The sequence below is a fragment of the Ambystoma mexicanum genome, chromosome 13 (genome assembly GCF_040938575.1).
Source record: "Ambystoma mexicanum isolate Mex_15411 chromosome 13, UKY_AmexF1_1, whole genome shotgun sequence".
Lineage (NCBI taxonomy): Eukaryota > Metazoa > Chordata > Amphibia > Caudata > Ambystomatidae > Ambystoma > Ambystoma mexicanum.
Window position 1 is genome coordinate 162559142 of NC_090938.1, and position 23870 is coordinate 162583011.

A 23870-nucleotide genomic window follows, 5' to 3' on the forward strand; every position below is an offset into this window, starting at 1 on the left:
ATGATAGGGGCCGGCACTCACCTGCCAGCTCCTGATTGGCCTGATGTAAGCTGGCCAATCAGATTAAAGGCAGAGCAGGCATCCGAGCAATCAGTGCTCAAGGGAGGCGGTTGCCATGATGGAGGTGCAGATTGGCAAAAGCACTGCATGACCCAACTGGTCAAAGCATGATTCACTGCAGGTATGCGATCTTGGAGCGTGGAGGGGAGCACAGCGTCCCAAAAGCAAAGCCCAGCAGGGCAAGAAAAAAGAAATGCAGTGCTTGCCTCCTCATACGATCTAAATGCGAGAAATGAGCCATAAGCCATTCAGGGCTTACAATGAATGCAGCAGTGCTCTTTCCTCTCCCCCTGCTGCTTTGTGCAGGCAGTAGTTCTGATCGTGCTGAAGTGAGCACAAAAGCAGCCAGACAGGGGCCTTAGTGGTGGGCCGTCATGTTGGGGGCCGGCTCTCACCTGCCGTCTCCTGCTTGGCCTGATGTTAGGCTGGATGGCCAATCAGAATAAAAACAGCGCAGGCATCCAAGCACTCAGTCCTCAAGGGGAGATGGTGGCCATGATGGAGGTCCAGATTGGCACAAGCAGTGCATGGCCCAACTGGTCAAAGCACTGGTCACTGCAGGCACTCGATCTTTGAGGGCGGAGGGGAGCACAGTTTTCCAAAAGCAAAGCCCAGCAGGGCAAGAAAAAAGAAATGCAGTGCTTGCCTCCTGACACGATCTAAATGCAATAAATGAGCCACAAGCCCTTTAGGGCGTGCCTTGAATGAAGAAGTGATGGTTCCTCTCCACGCCCTGCCTCGTGCAGGCAGCTGGTAGTTTCTTCTGGTTGTGCTGAAGAAGTGAGCATGAAGTGAGACTTCAATTAGTAAGTCTTACTGGGCACAAACATTTCCTTGAATGGATCAACACTACAAACTAAATTAAAGATTGGGAAGATGGCTCTTTGCAGATTGGAGAGTCTTTAACTGGAGTCTTTCCTAATTTAAATGTGCAGCTATCTTATCGTATTCACACCAATGTCCCTCGTAGCCACCAACTCCTGTACACCAACTCCTGTGATTGAATTTCCTGTTTCTGAAGTTGAACTCTAGGCCAGAACTTCACAGGAGCCACAACAAACTGGACCTTCGTGCTTGAATTAGCTCAATGAAAGGCAGTTTAGAACTCTAGCTGACTACCCCGGTTCAAAACTCAGCCAATCAACAATCGGCAGCCTCTCCACCATCTTGGCTTGGGACACACTCCTGTCTCCAATTAAACAGATAAGTTTAGAGGAGGAGCCAAATACCTCTACTAGAAGCCACGCCCTTATGCTGCCCATATGTTGGGAACCAGAAATGCCGACATACGCAGTGCCAGTGAGGGTGCCTATACTGCAAAGAATTCTTGAGACAAGGTATCTGTTGAGAGAACCCTATATGCATGCACAAATAAATAACGGTCTTCTAGGTAAAGTGCCGGAAGAAGTGTGAAAATGAACAAGCAAAAAGACTGGTGATGTCATGCGAAGCAGAGATGGTGCACCTAAAAGAAATTCCAAATGAAGAAAGAATATAGACATTATGGAAAACCTGAAGATGAAGTATCGAAATAAGTAACATTTGAGGATCGAAATGAAGATTGCCCGTGTGAGAAAGCACTGAAGAAAACACAAAGCCATTTTACAATTGTACAGACGCAGATGCAGCATCACAAGTAGGCAAAGTAATCGTGACTCTGGCTATGTAGTAAATAGACTGCAGGCGATGCGCCAATATATATTCAAAGGAATGTATAGAATCTGGATGTTCCACCATGCACTTTAGCAAACTTGGAACCCATGAATGGAAAGGGCTTGAAGTGTGGCCCAGTTGAATAAAACAGCTGATGGCGAAGGAATATTCAAGAAAGACTGGCTGGCCCAGCTTCAAGAGTTGGGGCCGCCGTGAACCTGATTATCTGTTCAAAGGATACATGAACGTGAGAAATAAGCTGAGCTCCTGTTTGAGGGTTAATGGAAAAACACTGAAAGTGCCAAGGATTCATCATTTAATAGTATGTTATGCAACAAAAGAGCTCAAAACGTGGTGGTGTACAGTCATATGGGCAGATGAAATTAGACTTTGGGTCGAGTTAGACCAAAACCAGAAGATAAGGCCATGCCTCTTCTTCCTTTTATTCTCAGGCACAGTGAGCCTTTGCACGGCCAAGTTCAAAGATTTAATTGAATGATAGACCGCAAGAGTGATGGTGGATGAGGGCTAATTGGGTCAGGAGGCATGACGAGGCCGACCCTCCCAGCACCTGGAGTGCTAGTTTGCGTGCTGCTAGCAAGTGGAATATTCCAGAAAGGTACACGCGTGCCAACCAATTGCAGAAGGCCACGTAGTACAGAGCCCTACGGTTTGAGAAGCCAATAGGATGTCATTTATTAGTATGACACAGAAGATGGATTGCACTTGGGATGGGCTTAGTTGTCCACCTGATCTTAGTAACCCAATCAGTACCCTTGTCCATATAGAACGTATACGTAGATGTTTCTTATAAGCCTATCACAGTGCAGCTTAGGTTTTCTTACTTTGCCACGTAGGATGACGTTGGTAGTGACACATTTTAGTATAAACCCTTTTTATTTTCATGTAATGCTTGGATCAGAATTGACTGAGCGTCTGTTGATGATCGTTGTAACTCCCTGTTTTAGATAATTGTTAATAAAACAGTACCGTGTTTTGCCAGCTTCCTGAGTCGGTCTGATTATTGATGTATGAGCAATACCTGCATCACCATCTCAAGTATTGCTACCTCGTCTTAAAGGGCCCCAAGTCCTGGGGTTCATAAGGCCTAACCAACCTGTGAAAGGATAGCCATAGAATTACCATCTCTTACCGGAAAAACATCCCTGCACCCTGTGCACCATCCGAGGAAGTACCCATAGTACACTGGACCTGACAGTGTACTATTGACAAAATGTTGAAACGCAAAACAAGATTTTAAGGAGCTTCTCAGAAGAAAACAAGTTTTGACGAATCTCAAGATTCAGTAATTTCTCTCATGGGGGGAATCCTTTCTCTGTGAGGCTAAGGAGGTGAGCATGCTACGAGATACCCTCCCTAGGGGTAGAGGCAAGTGGGACCTCACTGGGAGAGACTCCCTCTTTGGGACAAGGACCACCGTTTCAAGGAGGAACTCCCTAAGTTACTCACCCACAACCCACCATTAACAGCTACAATCCAAAGAAGACAATAAGGTCAAACTGCTGTGGTGTAGTGGCCAAGAACCATTGATTCACCATAAAAGGTATTGTAATAATACTTAGAAGAAGAGTCTCCGCGTATTACAGAACACTCAGACAAAAGAAAGGACTATGAGGGTCAGATGGTGAAGGCCCAGCAGGGTGTCTTAAATACAGGAGGAGGGAGCTCTATTGGAGGGAGACACCTGGGAGTTTTAGATCAGCTCCCCCAGAAACCTTGCTGGATTTCTAGGACTTTACATTTTACCTGGAAAGAGTGTAAGCCTTTTTTCCCCCATTCTTTCATGTATTTTGAGGTGTGCTTTACTTTTGTGTTCTTTGCATATGGAGTTTTAGACAACTCCAATGTCATCATCTTTTTCTTGTGTGTCACACAGCACCATCAGTGCAGTGGCACAAGGATGTCCTTCAGACTTCCCAAGGTTGAAATACCTTCTCTGGGACTCACTACTGTCTCCCAGTGAATGTAAAGTTAAATTGACTTTGCTAGTCTTCTTAAATTGCTAGACCCAGCACACACTGCCTTACAGCAGAGTGTGGAGGGAATACCTAGTAGTCCCTATGCCTAGAAAACTCATGTAGCCCTCAAAAGCTACCCTATCCTCTCACAAACGATGGTGGCAGTGGTATTACCATGATTTTCCTGACCGTGAACCGTTTAAACGCTCTGGTAGCTGAAATCCACCAGAGCAATGTTTTTCAAGATGCCGTCTCAGCCCCCTCTGTAAAAACAGGTTCCGATCGACTTTTTTCGCCATCGTCCGGTTTCCTTTATTAATTCCTCTTTATTTTCAGGTTTCCTTTATTAATTTCCCTTTATTTGAGGACTGTAGATTGGTTTTGTGCGGGTTGGAAGTTTTCTACTTTGGTTGGTTTGTCCTTAACTTCTTAATACAGAATCCTAGTTCTGGCCCAAGGCAAGATGGAGTTTCTCAATAGAAGCTCTGATTGGCTAGAGAGGACAGCAGGACAACAATGAACATTCTAAACTGTCACTCTGCCTTTCATCGTCGTAGCCCCAGCTGAGAGGACGTGTTTTGTAGCTGCTCCTGCTGAAGTATTGGGCCTTGTGGCTTTGAACTTTCAGGTCCTTTGCAGTCCAGCGGCTACTCTTTTGGGGTTTCAGGAGAAGTATCCAGATTGTCAGGAGAATTCTCTAAAGACTGGTAATCCTGAAGTTCTTTGACAACCATTCTAAAGATAAGTGACTTTCATTTGGACATTTAAATCTGCTCAGATTTTCTTTGAGTCATTTTAAGAAAGAAAAAGTAAATTCGAGCTTTGAACAGTTCTTTTGCACTGTTTTAAAGAGTGCGTGAATTTTGGCATTCATTTGACAGTACACGCAAGGTTTGGCTTGTGAGTGCTACGCACTTAGCACGTGTGACGTTTTTACATCCTCGCGTTCGATTGGACACCTGCGCGTGCAAGAACTCTTCTACAGGTGCGTGTGGATTTACTGTTATGTGTGCGCATCAAATTTGCTACGTGTGCTCTCCAGCGTGCATGTTCTTCAGCTCGTGTATTCTTCAGCGTGTGTGCACATCAAATGTTGCTACGTGAATTCTTCACTGCGTGTGCGCTTCAAATATTGCTACGTGTGTTCTTCAGCGTGTGTGTTCTTCAGCACGTGTGTTCTTTAGCGCGTTTGGGGTGTAGTTAACAGAGCTGAGTTTAATCTGGTTCTGAGAATTACACTTAAGCGGGATTGTCTGGGTTTTAGCAGCTTCCGCGGACACAGGAATACTCTCAGTCTGACAAAATGAAAGGCCAATAACTTTAGTCCGCCTGAGCTGTCATGAACCCAGACGAGATCCCCATGGAGATCTTAGGATCTTTGATCAGGGAGTTATGGGATGAGTTGAAAATATACCGTAATGAGAATGCTTCACTTAGTAAAAAGGTGGATGACGTGAGTGTAAAAGTGACACAAATTCAACAGATGGGAGAAAGGAGAGAGGATGAGGTGTCTGGGGGTGCTGGTTCTCCACCAGAGTTAGAAAGGGAGAGAGGTGACCGGTTACTCCATATATTACGGACCTCACAAGCAAGTGAAGGAGTTACAAGTTTAGTTATGCCGGTTCCCTTGGCGCCACCTGAAAGTTATCAAGGGGATTCAAAGAGGTTTAGGGTGTTTTTAGCTCAATTTCAGTTACATTTTATGAGTAGACCAGAGATCTTCCCTACGGATGACTCCAAGGTAACTTTCATGTTGTCTTATCTTACTGGGGAGAACCTCTGCTTCGGCAGGGTTGTTGGTGAGTCAAAGGAGTGCAGTCTGGGAAATGATTCCAGTTTTTTTGAGATTTTCAGAAAAATGTTCGACAGAAGGCAGATATCTTTGGAGGTTGATGGGGAACTTTTAGAGCTGAAACAACGTAATAGAGAATTAGTTGCTTACATTACACAATTTAAGACCCTTGTGTTAGAAAGCAGGTGGGCCGAGGATAAACAGGCCTCGTTGTTTTATCGGGGCCTTAGAGATGAGTTAAAGGATGTGTTGTCAGGAATTGTAGAACGCCCCTCTACTTGTGATGCTCTGTTAGATTTGGTGATCCAATTAGACTTTTGCTTGAGTGAAAGGAAAGTGGAGCGGCGACATAGTCAGAGTGATTTTAAGTCTCTAGTTAAAGTGGATAGACCTAAAGTAGAGATGAAGACAAAAGGGAATGATCCATCTTCCAGGGTCCGGGGTCCTTTAACCAAGGAAGAAAGGGCTAGGAGGAAAGATAACCATGTGTGCTTATATTGTGGAAGAAGTGGCCATTTCTTAGGGAATTGTCCTTACACTTCAAGAAAAACTTCCACTTCAACGGGCAAAGTGCAGCAGATCGCCAACACCGTGCAGACTTCTGTTTGTTGGGGAGAAGTTGGACCCCCACCAGGGCTTCTGGGGGTCCCAGCTATGGGAGGCCCAACACCTCCCATTTTTCCCAAAGAAATGAAGCAGAGTTCCAAGCAAGCAGCAACATGTTCCAAACTGCGTTTATTTCTGGGCAGCAAAAAAACACACAGAGGGCTTCGTCCACAGCGAAAATCCAGGCACCGTCTCCCTCGGGGCTGGCTTGCAAGCCAGCTTTGTAACACACTGCAGGCTGACATCACAGAATTGGACCAGCTCCCAGAAAGCTATCTCATCCTGAGATTGGCTGCTAAGCTGGTAACCTATAGTGCCCTTATAGGACGCCTGACCATTGGACCTCTGGACTTTGGTGTCAGAGGGCTGGTTTAACTGTGCCTCCCCCATTACCTAATTCTAAAATTGCTGCAATGTGAAATTGTTCCCATTAGTTTTAGCTTGAACAGGCTTTCGCCCCTGGGCCCTCAGCGTTCATTGGCCAGAGCTGAGCCATTCTTGTTACAATTATGTTTCAAATGATGTGTGGGTCTTGCGAAAACGTGTTTCGTTCCCAGAGAAACAACACTGGGCCCTGGGTGTTCTGCTCTGACTTACTCGTATTTGTGAAGAATTAAAAATGCTTGTCTGCCAGAGTTCACTGTTGTTCAAGGAAAGGAATCTTATCTTACTGTAAGACCTTGGGCTGCTCCTGGGTTTGTGAGGCGCATTGCTGAAGTCAGTGCGTATCCCCACTGCGGCTGGTGTTCAGTGAGACAAGTGTACTTGGCTGTAATTTTCCTGAAACATGGCTTTACACTGTGCCATTTGATTAGGTTAATTCATATAAACATCTGCACGCCTTTAAACAGGAATTCTTGTGTTTTGTAGATTCTCGTATTGGTGCATTGAGGCTAATGTAGCATATAGGTTGCAATGTTGGTGAAGTGGGTGTCTTTCAGCATATTTGTCACCCATGGGTGCACTGGATCCTGGTGCAATGATGAGTGTGCTCCTTATTCTTCCTGCTGTTCTGTCTGTTGATGTGCCTGGGGTGAGGGGGCAGGAGTTTGATCTCGATTTTCCCTCTTCATGTTCCTCATATCACAGTGAATGTATCCTTGTATTTGGAGATGGAGTTTAAGGGAAATGGCCCAGTTATGGTAGACTCAGGAGCCACTGGGAATTTTATGGATTGGGGTGTTGCAAAATCTTTGGTAATCCCAATTATTTAGAAGAAGGCTGTTGAGCAAGTTAGAGCTGTTGATGGGACTTCTTTCTTCTGGTCCTATTACCCACAAGACTAGCTCATTGATTTTGGAGTTAACATAGAAAGGATATCTTTTGAGTTAATTGATGCTCCTTTGTTAAAGATAATTTTGGGAATGCCTTGGCTAACTATTCATAATCCTTTGATTGATTGGAGTGCCAGGACAATTGGCATGCAGTCCCGATTTCTGGCAAGAGAATTGTTTCTCTGGAAGGTTTTTTGAGGAAGATGTTAAACAGATTAATTCTGTGACTAGTTTTTTGGCTGAGTTTGGGGCTGGAGGTCATGCTCTGGGGGCAGTTGTTGGACAACTTCCACAGTGTTACCAAGACTTTTGGGTTGTGTTTGATGAGCAAGTGGCGGGAGAATTACCACCCCATAGGACGTTCGATTGTAAAATTGAGAGCCAGGAGCAATTTTGCCAAGTAGCAGAGTATATGCTCTTACAGAGAAAGAAATTGACTATTTAAAAGAATATTTAACCGAGAACTTGGCTAAAGGTTTTATCCGTCATTCTAAGTCACCTGCAGCCGCTCCTCTATTTTTCGTACCAAAACCAGATGGAACCCTCCGAACTTGAATAGATTATCAAGCAGTCAACACAGTCACAGTTAAGAACCGGTATCCTCTTCCTCTCATCTCAGAAATGCTAAATCAAATTCAAGGACCCACTATTTTTTCTAAATTAGATTTGTGGGGAGCTTACCATCTAGTGTGTGTGTGCAAGAAGGAGATGAATGGAAGACAGCGTTTAAGACCAGTTTTGGGCTATACGAATATCAAGTGATGCCATTCATTTTATGCAATGCTCCAGCAGCTTTCCAATTTTTTATTGACAAAGTTTTTAGAGAATTTTTGGATATTTTTGTTCTTGTGAATATATAGATGACATTTTGATTTTCTCTTCAGACTTTGATCAACATCAGAGACTTGTTCGTCAGGTTTTGCAAAAATTGCGCGAAAACCATTTGTTCACCAAGTTGGAAAAAAGCCAATTTCATACAGATTCCTTGGAATTCTTGGGTTTTATAGTTTCGCCTAAGGGTTTGGAAATGAATCTAAGGAAGGTACAAGCAGTTCAAGAGTGGCCTACACCAACAAGGGTTAAAGAAATACAGAGTGTTTTAGGGTTTGCAAATATCTATAGGAGATTTATAGAAGGATTTTCTTGGCTACTTGCTCCTATAACAAGACTGCTGAAAAAAGGAGTAAAATGTGAATGGGATCTTGAATCAGAAAAAGCTTTTCAAGAATTAAAGAAAAGGTGTGCTACCAGTCCGATTTTAATACATCCTGATCTTTCTAACCTTTCTTTGTGGAGGTGGACGCTTCAATTCTAACAATGGGGGCGGTGCTTTCACAGTGACATGAAACTACGGGTCAGTTACATTCAGTAGCTTTTTTTTTCAAGAACATTTTCTGCGGCGGAAGTGAATTATACAATTTCAGATCGTGAGCTGCTTGCTATCAAGTCCGCTTTTGAAGAATGGAGACAGTTTCTTAAAGGGGCAAGACACACGGTAACTGTACTTACTGATCATCGAAATTTATTGTTTTTGAAATCTGCAAAAACTTTGTCTCTGTGAGAACTTCGTTGGTCCTTATTCTTTGCAGACTATGATTTTGTTGTGACCTTCAAACCTGGGAGTTTTAACAGAAAGCGGATGCCTTATCTCGTCAATTTCCTGGAAGTGAGGCGAGAGAGGTTCAGGAGCCAGAACCTCTTATTGCTCCAGAACGTTTTCTGTTAGCTGGAGTTTTTAAAAGCATGGATGTGTTGAACGAAGTTCGCCAGTCTATGTCCTTGCAGAAGATGGAGGAGTGGGTGAAACTGGTTCCAGCAAGGAGCTTAAAAGAGGGTCTACCATTTTTTGATAACAAGCTTTATTTGCCCACAGAGGAGTTAAGAGAAAAGGTTTTGAAGAATGGCCATGAATCGATCTTGTCTGGACATCCAGATTTTAGGAAAACGCTGGAGTTAGTTCGAAGACATTTTTGGTGGGAGAAGATTCATCAAGATACATTGAACTTCGACAAGACGTGTGCAGTTTGTGCACAGGCCAAAAGTCAAGTTGAGAAGCCGCATGGTTTATTGGAGCCATTACCTGTTCCTCCTTGTCCATGGCACACTATTTCCATGGATTTCATCTGTGATCTTCCTCTGGATAAGCGTTGTACAACTATTTTAGTTGCGGTGGATCTTCTTACTAAGGAAGCGCATTTCTTACCGATGGAGGGAGACGTTACTTGCGGAAAAACTGGCTCATAGTTTCTTGCAAGGAGTGGTTAGGCTGCATGGAATTCCTAGTCAAGTTATCTCTGACAGGGGGTCTCAATTTATCTCAAAATTTTAGAGGGCCTTCTGTAAGAAACTTGGGGTAGAGGTTAGGCTAACTTCTGGGTATCATCCAGAGGCTAATGGACAAGTAGAGAGAGTCAACCAGGAATTGGAGACATTTTTAAGGTGTTATCTACAAGCTGGTGAGGAATGGGTTGATTTGGTGTGGTTGGCTGAGTTTTTTTTACAATTGTGAAAAGGATGCTACTTCTATGTCTGCTTTCTATTTGGGTTGTGGGTTTCATCCTCATTTTTTGAGTTTTGATGTGTTGGAAGATTCAGGGAATCCTGGAGTGGAAGAATGTTTGTTGGTGATTGTGAGGTTGGCACATTCTTACTTACATTGGGTCAGGAGTTACATACATTGACATATTCTTACATACATTGGGTCAGGTGTGGCACATATGTAGTATGGAAGGGTTTTGGTGTGTTATGATTGGTTTTATTTTGATACAATTTAGCCTTAACCTTAATTGCAGCCTTTGGAAAAGGCCCCAAGCCAAGATGGAAGGGCTCAGCCTAAGTTTTGATTGGCTGTTGATTGTTTATAGGAAGGACAGTGAACATTCTAAACTGCCTTTCATCGTCGAAGCCCAGCTGAGAGGACGTGTGTAAAGCTGCTCCTTCTTAACTTGATCAGGGGCTTCAAGTTTCAAGCAGTCGAGCGGCTTCATTGAGTATTAAACTGGGAAAGAGTTCGGAGTTCGTTTGGACACAGGACAGGAGTGAGAAAATTCCATTTAAAGGGAGAAGAACTTTTCTAAGACTCATTGAAGAGATAAGTGCTTTCTGTTACTTCCAAGTGGAAGAAAAAAGTTTATTACAGAACTATCCTAGTCTTACTTAATTTTTTGTAAAAAGGTTCATTTAATTGAAAAGGTTCACGAGCGCGAGCATGTTCATCTTATCCACACATAAACTGTAACATGCGTGCATGTTTTCATAAGCTACGTGTCTCTTCAGAGCTAGCGCGTGTTTGAGCCGTTTAAATAAAGCAACAGTGCGAGTGCGAGTGCTTTCTACTGGAGTCAACTGCGCGTGCGTGAGAATACTGCTACATTGAACAATTGCGCGTGTGCGTGTTTTCTGCTACGACGAACAAAAGCGTGTGTATGTGATCCCTGCTACGTTGAACAATTGCGCGTGTTCGTGTTTTCTGCTACGTGGAACAAAAGCGCATGTACGTGTTTCCTGCTACGTGGAACAAAAGCGCGTGTGCGTGTTTTCTGCTTCGTTGAACAATTGCGCATGTACGTGTTTCCTGCTACGTTGAACAATTGTGCGTGTGCGTGTTTTCTGCTATGTGGAACAATTGTGTGTGTGCGTGTTTTCTGCTGCGTGGAACAAAAGCTCGTGTACCTGTTTCCTGCTACGTTGAACAATTGCGCGTGTGCGTGTTTTCAGCTATGTGGAACTAAAGCGCGTGTACGTGTTTTTCGGCTACGTGGAACTTTAGTGCGCGAGCGTGTGATTACTATGAGAATTCCCATCGCAAGTTTCAAGCTCTTCTTCATTAAGAGACTAATGCTTAGCATACAAAGACTTTACCAGATTGGATTTTGTTGGAACTTCCTTTACTTCATCTTAAACTTAATACGTTGTTAAAGTTAATTGAAGAATAAGAAGTTACAGGGGAAGATTGCTAAAGCATTCAAGGACCTATCTAAGAAGGCTGAATGAACATTAAGTTTCCTGGCAACTAGTAAGGAAGTCTTATCTACTAAATCACTTCTCAGGGCATCTTAAGGAGAAGTACCAGGTATGGTCTTTTAAACTATTTAGTAAAGGATATAGTTTATGAGTTCAGTGACTCAATGAGCAAATGTGGTGTTGTATATGCTTATGTCTTTACTACAGGTGAAGAACCAGCTAGTCAATAGCTTCCAACCTGGAGTTTGTTATTTTATCCACTTTCCCCCTTCCCCCTAGAAGTGTGATAAACTGAGTTTAAAAAAAATTCAGAGCTCGGAGTACTATATTTTGGGTGGATTTCGGGGTTTCAGCAGCTTCCGCAGACGCAAGATCAGAATCTCAGCCTGACAGAAGATTTATTAAGGGATTCTCCAGTTTAGTAGCTCCAATTACTAGGCTTTTGAAGAAAGGAGTTCCGTTTATTTGGGAGAGTAAGGCCGATGAGGTTTTCCAGATTTTGAAGGAGAGATTTGTTTTCAGTCCGATCTTGATTGATCCAGATACATCTAAACCATTTTTTGTAGAGGCGGATGCTTCCAATGTGGCAATGGGAGCAGTGTTGTGACAGAGACATAATGTGACTGGATAACTACATCCAGTGGCCTATTTTTCTAAGAGGTTTTCACCAGCTGAGGAAAATTACACCATTTCAGACCGTGAGCTCCCTGCTATTAAAGTTGCATTTGAAGAATGGTGACATTTCCTTAAAGGAGCACGTCACACGGTGACGGTATTAACTGACCATCGAAATATACTTTTTTTGAAAACAGCAAGAACTCTGACACCTCGCCAACTTAGGTGGTCATTATACTTCACCGAATATGATTTTGTAGTAACTTTCAAGCCGGGAAATCAAAATAAAAGTAGTCTGCCCGAGCTGTTATGAACCCCGATGAGACAACCATGGAGGTGTTGGGAGTAATGGTTAGAGAAATGCGTGAAGAGTTACGGGTTGCTCATCAGGAATATTCAAATCTTAGTCAAAGGTTGAATGAGTTAAACTTAAAGGTAACTCAAATGCAAGAAGTAGAAGTTTCGTGGGGTGCTGGGTCTCCTCCTGTGTTGGTGAGAGAAGGGGAAGAACACAAACCTAGGCTTCCAAGTAGAGTGGAGGCGGTGGGAGGTTTAGGAACTTTAGTCATGCCTGTTCCTCTGGCTGCCCCGGAGCGCTTTTTGGGAGATTCTAAAAAATTTCAAATATTTCAGACTCAGTGTGAATTGCATTTCTTAAGTCGTCCTGAGTTATTCTCCACGGATGCCTCAAAGGTGACATTTACTTTATCCTATTTATCTGGAGAAGCGTCTGCATGGGGAAGAGTCAAAAGAGTTTGGCATTGAATAATTATTCCCTTTTCCTGGCTGAATTTTTAAAACATGTTTGACAAGAGACAGGTATCTTTAGAGGTTGATGGTGAACTATTGGAGCTTCATCAGGGAGGTAAGGAGTTAATTTCTTATATCACTCAATTTAGATCTCTAATTCTAGAGAGTAGGTGGCCAGAGGAGAAGAGGGCTTTTTTATTTTATAGAGGTTTAAAGGATGAGTTAAAGGATGCCTTGGCGGGAGTTTTGGAGCGTCCTACCACTTTGGATGCTCTAATTGATTTTCGTCTAACTGAAAGTCGTCTTGAGCGTAGATGTTCTCAGGGAGATGTAAGGTTTCAGGGAAGGATGGAGAGGTCTAAGGTTGATATGGTGAACAAAGAAGTGAAGCCAAAAGGGAATGAACAGCAGAGTCGGGTGAGGGGTCCATTATCCAAGGAAGAGAAGGCTAGAAGAAGGGAGAATAATTTGTGTCTATACTGCGGTAGGAGTGGCCATTTTCTTGGAAACTGTCCTTTTGCCCCCAAGAAGATCTTCAGTTCTTCAGGCAGAATGCAACAAGTGGCTAACACTATACAGACAGCTGTTCCTCACATAACTATGAACGTATCCTTGCTGTTTGAAAAGGTGATTTTAGGTTCTGGGCCAGTTATAATTGATTCTGGGGCTACAGGTAATTTTATGGACAAGGGATTGGCAAAGACGTTAGGGGTTCCCTTGGTGGCAAAGAAGGAGGTGGAGCAGGTCAGAGCAGTTGATGGAACATCTCTTTCTTCAGGTCCAATCACTCGTACTACAGCGCTACTCGTGATGGAGTTGGCTGGAGGTCATAAGGAAAGTATCTCTTTTGAGTTAATAGATGCTCCAATCCTGAAAATTATTTTGGGTATGCCCTGGCTTACCCTTCATAATCCTAGAATTGATTGGGGTGCAAGAACTGTAGCGTTAGAATCAAAGAGCCTCGTCAGAAAGCCGTCTGGATTATTGAAGCCTTTACCTGTTCCGCCGCGGCCTTGCTATTCAGTGTCATTGGATTTAATTATGGATCTTCCGCAAGATAAAGGGTGTACATCGGTTTTGGTTGCAGTTGATTTACTCACTAAAGAGGCACATTTTATACCGATGAAGGGAGAGGTAACCGCCGATAGTTTAGCTCACAGTTTTCTGCAAGAAGTTGTTAGACTACATGGAATCCCCAGTCAGGTCATCTCGGATAGAGGGTCTCAATTTATTTTGAAATTTTGGAAGGCTTTCGGTAAAAGGTTTGGAGTTGAGGTATGTCTTTCATCAGGTTACCATCCCGAAACTAATGGTCAGGTGGAAAGGATAAATCAAGAGTTGGAAAAGTATTTGAGGTGCTATCTACAGGCAGGTGAAGAGTGGGTGGATTTGATGTGGGTTGCTGGATTTGCATATAACAACTGCAGTAAAGATGCCACGTCTATGTCCCCTTTTTATTTTGGATGGGGTTTACATCCTCGTTTTTTAAGTATTGAGGTAAATAGTGATTCAGGAAACCCTGAGGTGGAAGAAAGACTAGAAGTGATGAAAAGAAGTTTGGAGAAGGCTAAAGGTGTGTTGGTGGAACGTAAGCAAAAATACAAAAGGTTTGCTGATTTTAAACGAAAGGCAAGTCCTCAGTATTGTAAGGGAGATTTGGTGTGGTTATCAACCAAGTTTTTGAGAATTAAAGGAAAGAATAAGTTTAGCCCTAGTTTTGTTGGACCGTTTGTTGTAGAAAGGGTGATAAATCCTGTGGCAGTTCGGCTTAAGTTACCTAGACATATGAAAACTCACCCAACTTTTCATGTCAGTTTGTTAAAACCTGTTGTTAAAGGAACTAGATTAACACCTTCTCCTTCGGCAGTTGTGGTTGAGGAAGATGCTTCAGAAGAATGTTTAGTTAAGAGAATTTTAGATTCGAGAAGAGTGAGAGGAAAGTTGAAGTATCTTGTTGATTGGGAAGGCTTTGGACCGGAGGAGTGCACTTGGGAATAAGCAAGAGATATGCATGCTCCTCGTTTGGTAGAAACATTTCATAAGAAATTTCCTTTTAAAAGTGGCCCAGGGACTGGGCTTTAGGAGGGGGGTACTGTCAGGTTGGCACATTCTTACTTACATTGGGTCAGGTGTTACATTGGGTCAGGAGTTACATACATTGACATGCTCTAGGGTCAAGGGTTACATACATTGACATATTCTTACATACATTGGGTCAGGTGTGGCACATACGTAGTATGGAACGGTTTTGGTGTGTTATGATTGATTTTATTTTGATACAGACAATTTAGCCTTAGCCTTAATTGCAGCCTTTGAAAAAGGCCCCAAGCCAAAATGGAAGTGCTCAGCCTAAGTTTTGATTGGCTGGTGATTGTTTATAGGAAGGATAGTGAACATTCTAAACTGCCTTTCATCGTCAAAGCCCAGCTGAGAGGACGTGTGTAAAGCTGCTCTTGCTTAACTTGATCAGGGGCTTCAAGTTTCAAGCAGTCGAGCGGCTTCATTGAGTATTAAACTGGGAAAGAGTTCGGAGTTCGTTTGGACACAGGATAGGAGTGAGAAAATTCAATTTTCAGGGAGAAGAACTTTTCTAAGACTCATTCAAGAGATAAGTGCTTTCTGTTACTTCCAAGTGGAAGATAACTTTATTACAAAACTATCCTAGTCTTACTTAATTTTTTGTAAAAAGGTTAATTTAATTGAAAAGGTTCACAAGCGCGAGCATGTTCATCTTATCCACACATAAACTGTAACGAGCGTGCATGTTTTCATAAGCTACGTGTCTCTTCAGAGCTAGCGCGTGTTTGAGCCGTTAAATAAAGCAACAGCGCGAGTGCGAGTGTTTTCTACGGGAGGCAACTGCGTGCGCGCGAGAATACTGCTACGTTGAACAATTGTGCGTGTTTTCTGCTACGTGGAACAAAAGCGCGTGTACGTGTTTTCGGCTACTTGAAACTTTAGCGCGCGAGTGTGTGATTACTACGAGAACTCCCATCGCACGTTTCAAGCTCTTCTTCATTAAGGACTAATCTTAGCATACAAAGACTTTAACAGATTGGATTTTGTTGGAACTTCCTTTATTTCATCTTAAACTTAATAAGTTGATAAAGTTAATTGAAGAATAAGAAGTTACAGGAAAAGATTGCTAAAGCATTCAAGGACTTATCTAAGAAGGCTGAATGAACATTAAGTTTCCTGGCAACTAGTAAGGAAGTCTTAACTACTAAATCATTTCTCAGGGCATTTTAAGGAGAACTACGAGGTACGGTCTTTTAAACTATTTAGTAAAGGGTATAGTTTATGAAGTCAGTGACTCAATGAGTAAATGTGGTGTTGTATATGCGTATGTCTTTACTACAGGTGAAGAACCAGCTAGTCAATAGCTTCCAGCCTAGTGTTTGTTATTTTATCCACTTTTCCCCCTTTCCCCTAGAAGTGTGGTAAACTGAGCTAAAAGCAATTCAGAGCTCTGAGTACTACATTTTGGGTGGATTGTCGGGGGTTCAGCAGCTTCCGCAGACGCAAGATCGGAATCTCAGCCTGACAGTGATGAAGAATAATTTGGATAGAGCAAAAAAGGTGCTGGGGGAAGGCAAGTTGAGATATAAAAGGTGTGTGGATTTGAGGAGGAAAGACGGTCCTAAGAACGAGGTAGGAGACTTAGTGTGGCTTTCTACCTGGCATTTAAAAATTAAGAGGAAGAATAAATGTAATTTGTAGGCCCTTTTGAGGTTGAGAAAATCATGAATCCCGTGGCAGTGCGGCTGAAGTTATCGAAGCAGTTGAGAGTACATCCCACTTTCCATGTTAGTCTCTTGAAACCAGTTAGTCCAGGCACCAGATTTAGAACTCCTTCTTCTCCTGTGATTATGGAGGATTTTCCTGAGGAGTTTGTGGTTAAAAAGATCTTGGATTCCAGGAAAGTGAGGGGAAAGTTGCAATATGTGATTGACTGGGAGGGATATGGGCCTGAATAACGTACTTGGGAAGATCCTTCTAATGTACATGCTCCTAGGATAGTTGCTAAGTTTCATGCTAAAAATCCACATAAATTAGGCCCTGGGACTGGGCATTAGGAGGGGGGTACTGTCAGGTTTCCTTTATTAATTCCCCCTTATTTTCAGGTTTCCTTTATTAATTCCCCTTTATTTGAGGACTGTAGATTAGTTTTGTGTGGGTTGGAAGTTTCCTACTTTGGTTGGTTTGGCCTTAACTTCTTAATACAGAATCCTGGTTCTGGCCCAAGGCAAGATGGAGTTTCTCAATAGAAGCTCTGATTGGCTAGAGAGGACAGCAGGACAACAATGAACATTCTAAACTGTCATTCTCTGCCTTTCATTGTCGTAGCCCCAGCCTAGAGGACGTGTTTTGTAGCTGCTCCTGTTGAAGTCTGGGCCTTGTGGATTTGAACTTTCAGGTCCTTTGCAGTCAAGCGGCTACTCTTTTGGGGTTTCAGGAGAAGTATCCAGATTGTCAGGAGAATTCTCTAAAGACTAGAAATCCTGAAGTTCTTTGAAAACCATTCTAAAGATAAGTGACTTTCATTTGGATATTTAAATCTGTTGCTCAGATTTTCTGTGAGTCATTTTAAGAAAGAAAAAGTAAATTGAGCTTTGAACAGTTATATTGCACTGTTTTAAAGAGTGCGTGAATTTTGGCTTTCATTTGATAGTACGTGCAAGGTTTGACTTGTGAGCGCTAAGTACTTAGCATGTGTGACGTGTTTACCTCCTCGCGTTCGATCGGACTCCTACGCGTGCAAGGACTCTTGTACTGGTGCCTGTGGATTTACTGTTACGTGAGCGCGTCAAATATTGCTATGTGAATATTTCAGCGTGTGTGCGCAACAAATATTGCTACGTGTGCTCTCCAACGTGCGTGTTCTTCAGTACGTGTATTCATCAGCATGTGTGCGCGTCAAATATTGCTACGTGAATTCTTCAGCACGTGTGCGCGTCACATATTGCTATGTGTGCTCTTCTGCGTGTGTGTTCTTCAGCGTGTGTATTCTTCAGTGCGTGTGTTCTTTAGTGCATGTGCGCGATAAACTTTGCTACGTGTTTTTGGTCAAGTGTGCATGTGTTCTATAAATCCACGTACTTTCATCAGCGCGTGTGTGCAGAACTGTTTATTGTTCTATAAATCCACGTGGTTTCGTCAGCACGTGTGTGCAGAACTGTTTATTGTGTGTTTTCTATCGCGGTTGCGCGCGTTCTTCAAGAACCAACGTACTCTATCGTCGTGTGTGTGTTTTAAACTCAAGTGAAAAGAATGAAGAACAGCATTCATTAAAGCCTATCATTTACTGGAACTATATACAATTTAAAAGGCAAAGGTCAAGGCTCATAAGGTTTGCTTAATATAAAGGAGTTGCTGTCTACTTCAAGAGACTCAATAAAAGAGGTAGCAAGATTTTCAGAAATTTCTTCAGTCTTCTCAGAGATATTTTAGAAGAATCAGGTATGATTCTTTACAATTTAGTTAAGGATTTAGAGTCTTTAACCTCGATGTCAAGTAAGTAATATGAGGATTTGTGTTTGATTATGTATTCACTGCAGGTTCAGCATCAGCTAGTCTTGACGTCGCCAACCTGGTGTTTTTTATGTTATCCACTTCCCTCTTTCCCTTTGGGGTGTAGTTAACAGAGCTGAGTTTAATCTGGTTCTGAGAATTACACTTAAGGGGGATTGTCAGGGTTTCAGCAGCTTCCGTGACACAGGAATACTCTCAGCCTACAGCCATTTCTTTTTGGAAAGGTCCTTCTAGTGTTTGTCTCTGCGCGCCAAACAAGGTTTGGTCTCTTTGTTCGTTTGCCTTTGGCAGGCTTTAGTACTGAAGCACCGCTCTGGCGCCTGAGTGTCTGGGGTGGACTGGATGTGAGGGAGGTGCCCGAAACTCCCCATGCTTAGACTACTTGGACACCTGAATGCACTCTGATGTGATTGACTGGCCGACTGTCCGGCAAGGACAGACACCCTGCTGGGTGAGTTACAGCTATGCTGGAATGATTGGGAGAAACTGTTTAAAAGCATGTCTCTGGGACTTGGAAGGCAGAGTCGACCACTGGAACGAAAGAACCGAAGACGAGCTGAAGGAAGAAGACTGCTGCAACTCCTGGACCGTTGGTTTGCCCGGTGAAGCCCTGCTGCAGGTCCGAATAGCCTGAAAATCCCTAGACAGAGAAGCCCCTTCTAGGATGACTTCTTCCCTTGAGCTGGTTGGAACAACCAACTCACAAGCCAACTGGAAACCATCTCCATACTGGTCATATTTTCTTCAGAGTGCTGTGGAAAACTGGATAGCCAGTGAGAAGGGTACCAGTTTTTGGACTTTAAGGCACTCACACCTTAAAACAACATTTTGCCAAGCTTGTGGATCCTTCCCTGTGCAGTGCAGGAACCTCCTGACATCCTCCCTCTTGTCCCCACGACTGAGGCCTAGGAACAGCAAGATCTGCAGGAACATTTGCCTCAGCTACAGCTTTTTTTAATACAAAGGTACTGTGCAAACTCGGTTGAGAAATCCTCTCTGCCATGGTGAAAGTTTGTGAAACTTTCCCAGCTTTGGAGTCTTGTTCGCTCCTAAACCGACACACAACTCTTTTTCGTGCAAACTACTTTTAAGAACATTGGCAAAGACTGAACCGTTTACTGCCAGAACTATGCTATCCTATCCAAGACACTGATCCATTGAGTTTGGCCCAGGCCTATTGAATTGAATTGCCTCTTGTAGTGACGGAAACTATTTTCCCTGCCTGAGAAAGTATTTGTGTTTAATTCTTATAACCTTTGTCTTTTTACCCCTTTTTGAAAGTTACTGAAGTGCCATTTTGCTCCCACTTCAGGGGAGCCTAACTTGTTCATACACTTATTGGTTTGGTACTGGAGTGTATTATAGTGTGATATTGAGCTGCTTATTACTAGAGGAAAGTTTTCTAACTGTGTAAATAAATTAAGATTGTTTTACAAAGAAACCTTGAGTAAGTGTTTGTTTGAGCCACTGTGATTGCCAGTCTTTTGTGTAACACCTTGTACTGCTCACATCTCTCTTGAGATAAGCCTGGCTGCTCAGCCCTGCTACCACACAACTGCCTAGTACAGGCTTATACCAAAGGTGAGATTGTGCTTACACCTGTAGTCTTAATTGTGTGTAGTGTTCCCAAAGGGTACTGCATGTAATTCTGTCTAACAGATACCAAATCCTAGGTGGTGGCATGAACAAGAGTCGGTGGACTATGCGGTCGAGCGACAATGCAGAGACCACAGACCTGCTTCCATCATGGGCAGACAGCGAGCGAGAATAAGGGAAGCAGGGAAGCCCGAAGCCAACTTGATGATACAAGAAAAATGCAGGTCTCGTGACGCTAACCCCAGTGAAAAGAGGTAATGTGGAATGCAGAAGACCCGAAAAGGATCATTAATATAATATAATGAGTGCACAAATCATACTCGTCCCAGTAAGAGTGAAGAGTGGAAATCAAGTGAAAATCATTACTGGGCCATTCATGCACGTCCCAGTAAGAGTAAACAGCGGGAAACATGTGAGAAACATTAGTGGAGCAACCATACGCATCCCAGTAAGAGGAAAGAGTGGGAACCAAGTGAGAAGCATCATTGAATCATTCATATTCATCCCAGTAAGAGTGAAAAGTTAGAATCAAGTGAGAAACGTTACTGGGGCATTCCCACTCTTTCCGGTAAAACCTAAGAAATGGAAACAAGTGAACGTATTATTGGAACATTCCTACTGGTCCAAGTGAGACCAAAGAGAATGAGAAAAATGACAACCGTTATTGAAACCTTCATACTCATCCCAGTAATTATCTATTGAAGGAGGGAAGTGGAAATCCTCTTGAAGGAGGGAAGTGGAAATCCTCTTGAGAGTGTCTAACTCGTCCGGTCAGGAAGGAATGTGGACATTGTGTATTGAAAAAGTAACCCATATGATAAACCAAGGGAGAGAGAGAAGAAGAACCTCAGAAGAGGAAAGCAAGGCATGATAGAAGAACTAAAGAACCCTATTTTGGACTTGTATGAACTGGTCAAAGTAGTTGCCAAGAACTACCTGAAAATAACTTACTAGTGACTGTGCTGGAACCCAGACCACAGGAGAAGGGAGTCATCCACCTGTGCCTTATTCTATTTTTGATAGTGGTAGGGACATAATAAATTAGTTCTGGACAGAGGACAGAGCTTCCTTTTTGGTCTCACCACTGACTGACGAGCATGATTGTTAGTTTGTGTTAGGTAGGGAACCCCCATAGTTGAGGGATAGTCAGGAGTTACACCATTTCATTTACTCAATAAAATACTTATGGATGATATCTGTCTCTGTTCTTCTTTGGACCCGCCGCAATACAATGCATGTATGAGAACGCCACTTCATGATGATTAGGATTAGAACATCTCTAGCTCAGTAACAAAGGTGTGGCATTGAAAGATTTAATTTCTCAACCCTACCAAAAGTGCTTTTGGTATGGAAAAGCAGTAGACATTTCTCACTAAGTCTCAAACTTGCCTTGACCCCATTGCCTTTTATTCACTTTCAGGATCTGTTACAATGAAGAGACTGAATCTTCAGAACAAGAGCCTCGAAATGAATATAAGAAAGGTAAAGCTATCTCTGCCCAGGAGAAACTGACATTTACACGACGCCCGCTTCAACAGCTCAACAAACTCATGCAACAATGCTGTATCAATTTTCTTAGAAGGATCTTATCAGAATCTCACAATATCTTGCATAAATCATACTTCAAACTAATACGATTTTATAAGAATTCAATAAGTATTTCAGTGTCATAGGTTTTTATAAAATTCATATTATTGTTCTGAAAATCTCACACGTTCTTATAAGCTTCCTATAAGACTTCTCTCCGGTATTTTTGTATGGAAAGTTTTTTCTGATATGAAGATTAGGCTTCAGAGACACATGGTAAAAATAATATGGACTGAAAGGGTTTCTTGTTTGTAAATCAGAAGAAACATTCTGAGAAAGGAATATCATATTTATTTTTTTATAAACACTCCAACACTCCTTTAATGTTTATGTAATAGTATCTACCTGCTGTGGCCACTTTTTCTTTCAGTCACAGTAAGTCTTTTTCTGCTTTCCATTTTCCAGGTGGCTACCATGTAGTCAAATTAGGAGAGCTACTAAATAACCGCTACCACGTAATCCGAAAGCTTGGGTGGGGTGAATATTCAACCGTGTGGCTCTGCTGGGATTTTACGTAAGTAGTCACATTTAATGTGTTTAACAATCAAAGCTAGAAACATTTTTAGAAGCATTAACCGGTTTGTACTAACCCCTAAGGCAGTAGGACAATGCCTGAAGAGGCAGGCTAGCAGGCAAGTGTTGCACAGTTTTCTGGTCCAATTTGGGCCACTGTAATGATTTTGTACACTGATGACCTAACATTTCCCCACACCAATTTGACACATTGGGCCCCATTACGAGGTTGCAGGTAGCCATGCCGGTTATACTGGCATGGCTACCCCCAAACTCGGGTACGGCTCTGGCTCCCGCGAAAGGGGAATCACTGGGCCATTCTGATAGGGCTCAATGTGAATGGGGAGGATGGTAGCCGTGGTATAGTTCATAACGGTACCGTTGCTACCATCCAGTTCTGCTCGCGGGTGCCGCAAGCAGAACTCGTAATGTGGCGGTACAGTGACAACGGCGCTGGCAGCACTCCTGGCGCCGTTGACACTGTACCGCCACAATCGTAATGAGGCCCATTGAAATTATTTTGTGCACTGATGACCAGACATTTTTAAACAACATCCCCACACCAATTTGATTTAAATTCACAAATTATGACATTCTTATTTTCCCCCAAAATGTTTCTGCAGATGATAAACAGTTTGTCATAGAAAGACATGAATTGTGACTTGCGAATGTGGGTCACTTTGTTTTTGCGGACAGTACTATTTTTGTCCTAGTCCTACCCTGATCATTAATGAAAGAAAAAAATATCAAATGACTGAAAATTGCAACCACTACACTTTTCTCCACTGTCTAATTTATTAAACTAGTTCTATATATTTGAACATCCAAACATCTACTTAACCTGGCCAAGTTGCTATGTTCAACAGGTCTTATCAGGTAAACTGAGACGGAAACCAGATAAGTGGCATCCCAACACAAATGATCCTTGTTTATGGCCTCCTTTCTGGATATCTGCTATACCCTTTTTGTTTCAATGACCTGTTTTCCTGGAATTCTGCCACATTCCAAAATCTTGGGTTGATCCTTCATCTGGAGTCTCTCTAAATTTCATGGCTGAAAGATGCTTAGACACTGTAGCTACTTTTTTCAATACAACTCCTGTAAGAAGCACAAAAGAGACTGACAGAAGATATTATAGTGGAAGAAGTGTTTGGAAACCCCTTAGTATCCTCACTGAGAAGCACATGAAACTAGGTTCGGGAAGACCATAAACGCTCACAGAAAAGAGACTAACCATCTCTCCCAAGAGGGGACCCACCTCAGAGACCAGGGAGAGTTTTGTGTTTCCTTTGTCGCCTTTTGACATTTTGGCACATGCTGTATAGGTTATCACAAACACAAAACTAAAACCTATCTTTTATCTAGTTGGTCTGTTGACCCCTTGCCACATATCTGACACTGCATTGCTTGTTTCAATTCATATTTCTAAATGCAGTTCCCTTATTTATTTACAATTGAGTTTGTTGTACATTTTATTTTAATGTTTATATTTAAATTTGTGTCATGTTTTTTTTTTTTTCTTGTTTAATATTTTATGTTCATGCTCATGTCTTCCTCATTCAGAGATAACCGATTTGTGGCCATCAAAGTTGTCAAGAGCGGCTCCTCCTTTACATGTGCTGCTAAAGATGAAATCAAAATATTGAAATTGGTGAGTATCCAGACATCGGACATGGGCATATTTCTTGGCTTGTGAGAGCAGGTGGGTCTATTGGAAATGTTCTCCCCATTGACTTGTCCTCCTTTGCAAATTCAGATTGAAGCAGCGGCTATGAATAGCCCAAATGAGAGGGTGATCAGCCTGTTGGCAGACTTCGAGATCACCGGAGACAATGGAAAACGTATCCTTTCCAGGTTTTAGTGTTTGCATTGGTTTGGTAAACATGAACTGCATAATAATAGTAGTGTGACAAATGTGTTTATGTTAAAGCACTTATCACACCAGGTTGT

General features: G+C 42.6%; 1 protein-coding gene across 1 annotated transcript in view; it reads left to right on the forward strand.

Moving 5' to 3' along the window:
• Positions 1-23870, forward strand: part of LOC138520278 (uncharacterized) — an 88092-nt gene that overhangs the window by 32414 nt on the left and 31808 nt on the right. Inside the window, exons 2-5 of the mRNA XM_069632730.1 lie at positions 21241-21302; positions 21813-21921; positions 23484-23571; positions 23677-23761. Of these exons, the coding sequence (XP_069488831.1) occupies positions 21241-21302; positions 21813-21921; positions 23484-23571; positions 23677-23761 (344 nt within the window). The remainder of the gene's footprint in view (positions 1-21240; positions 21303-21812; positions 21922-23483; positions 23572-23676; positions 23762-23870) is intronic.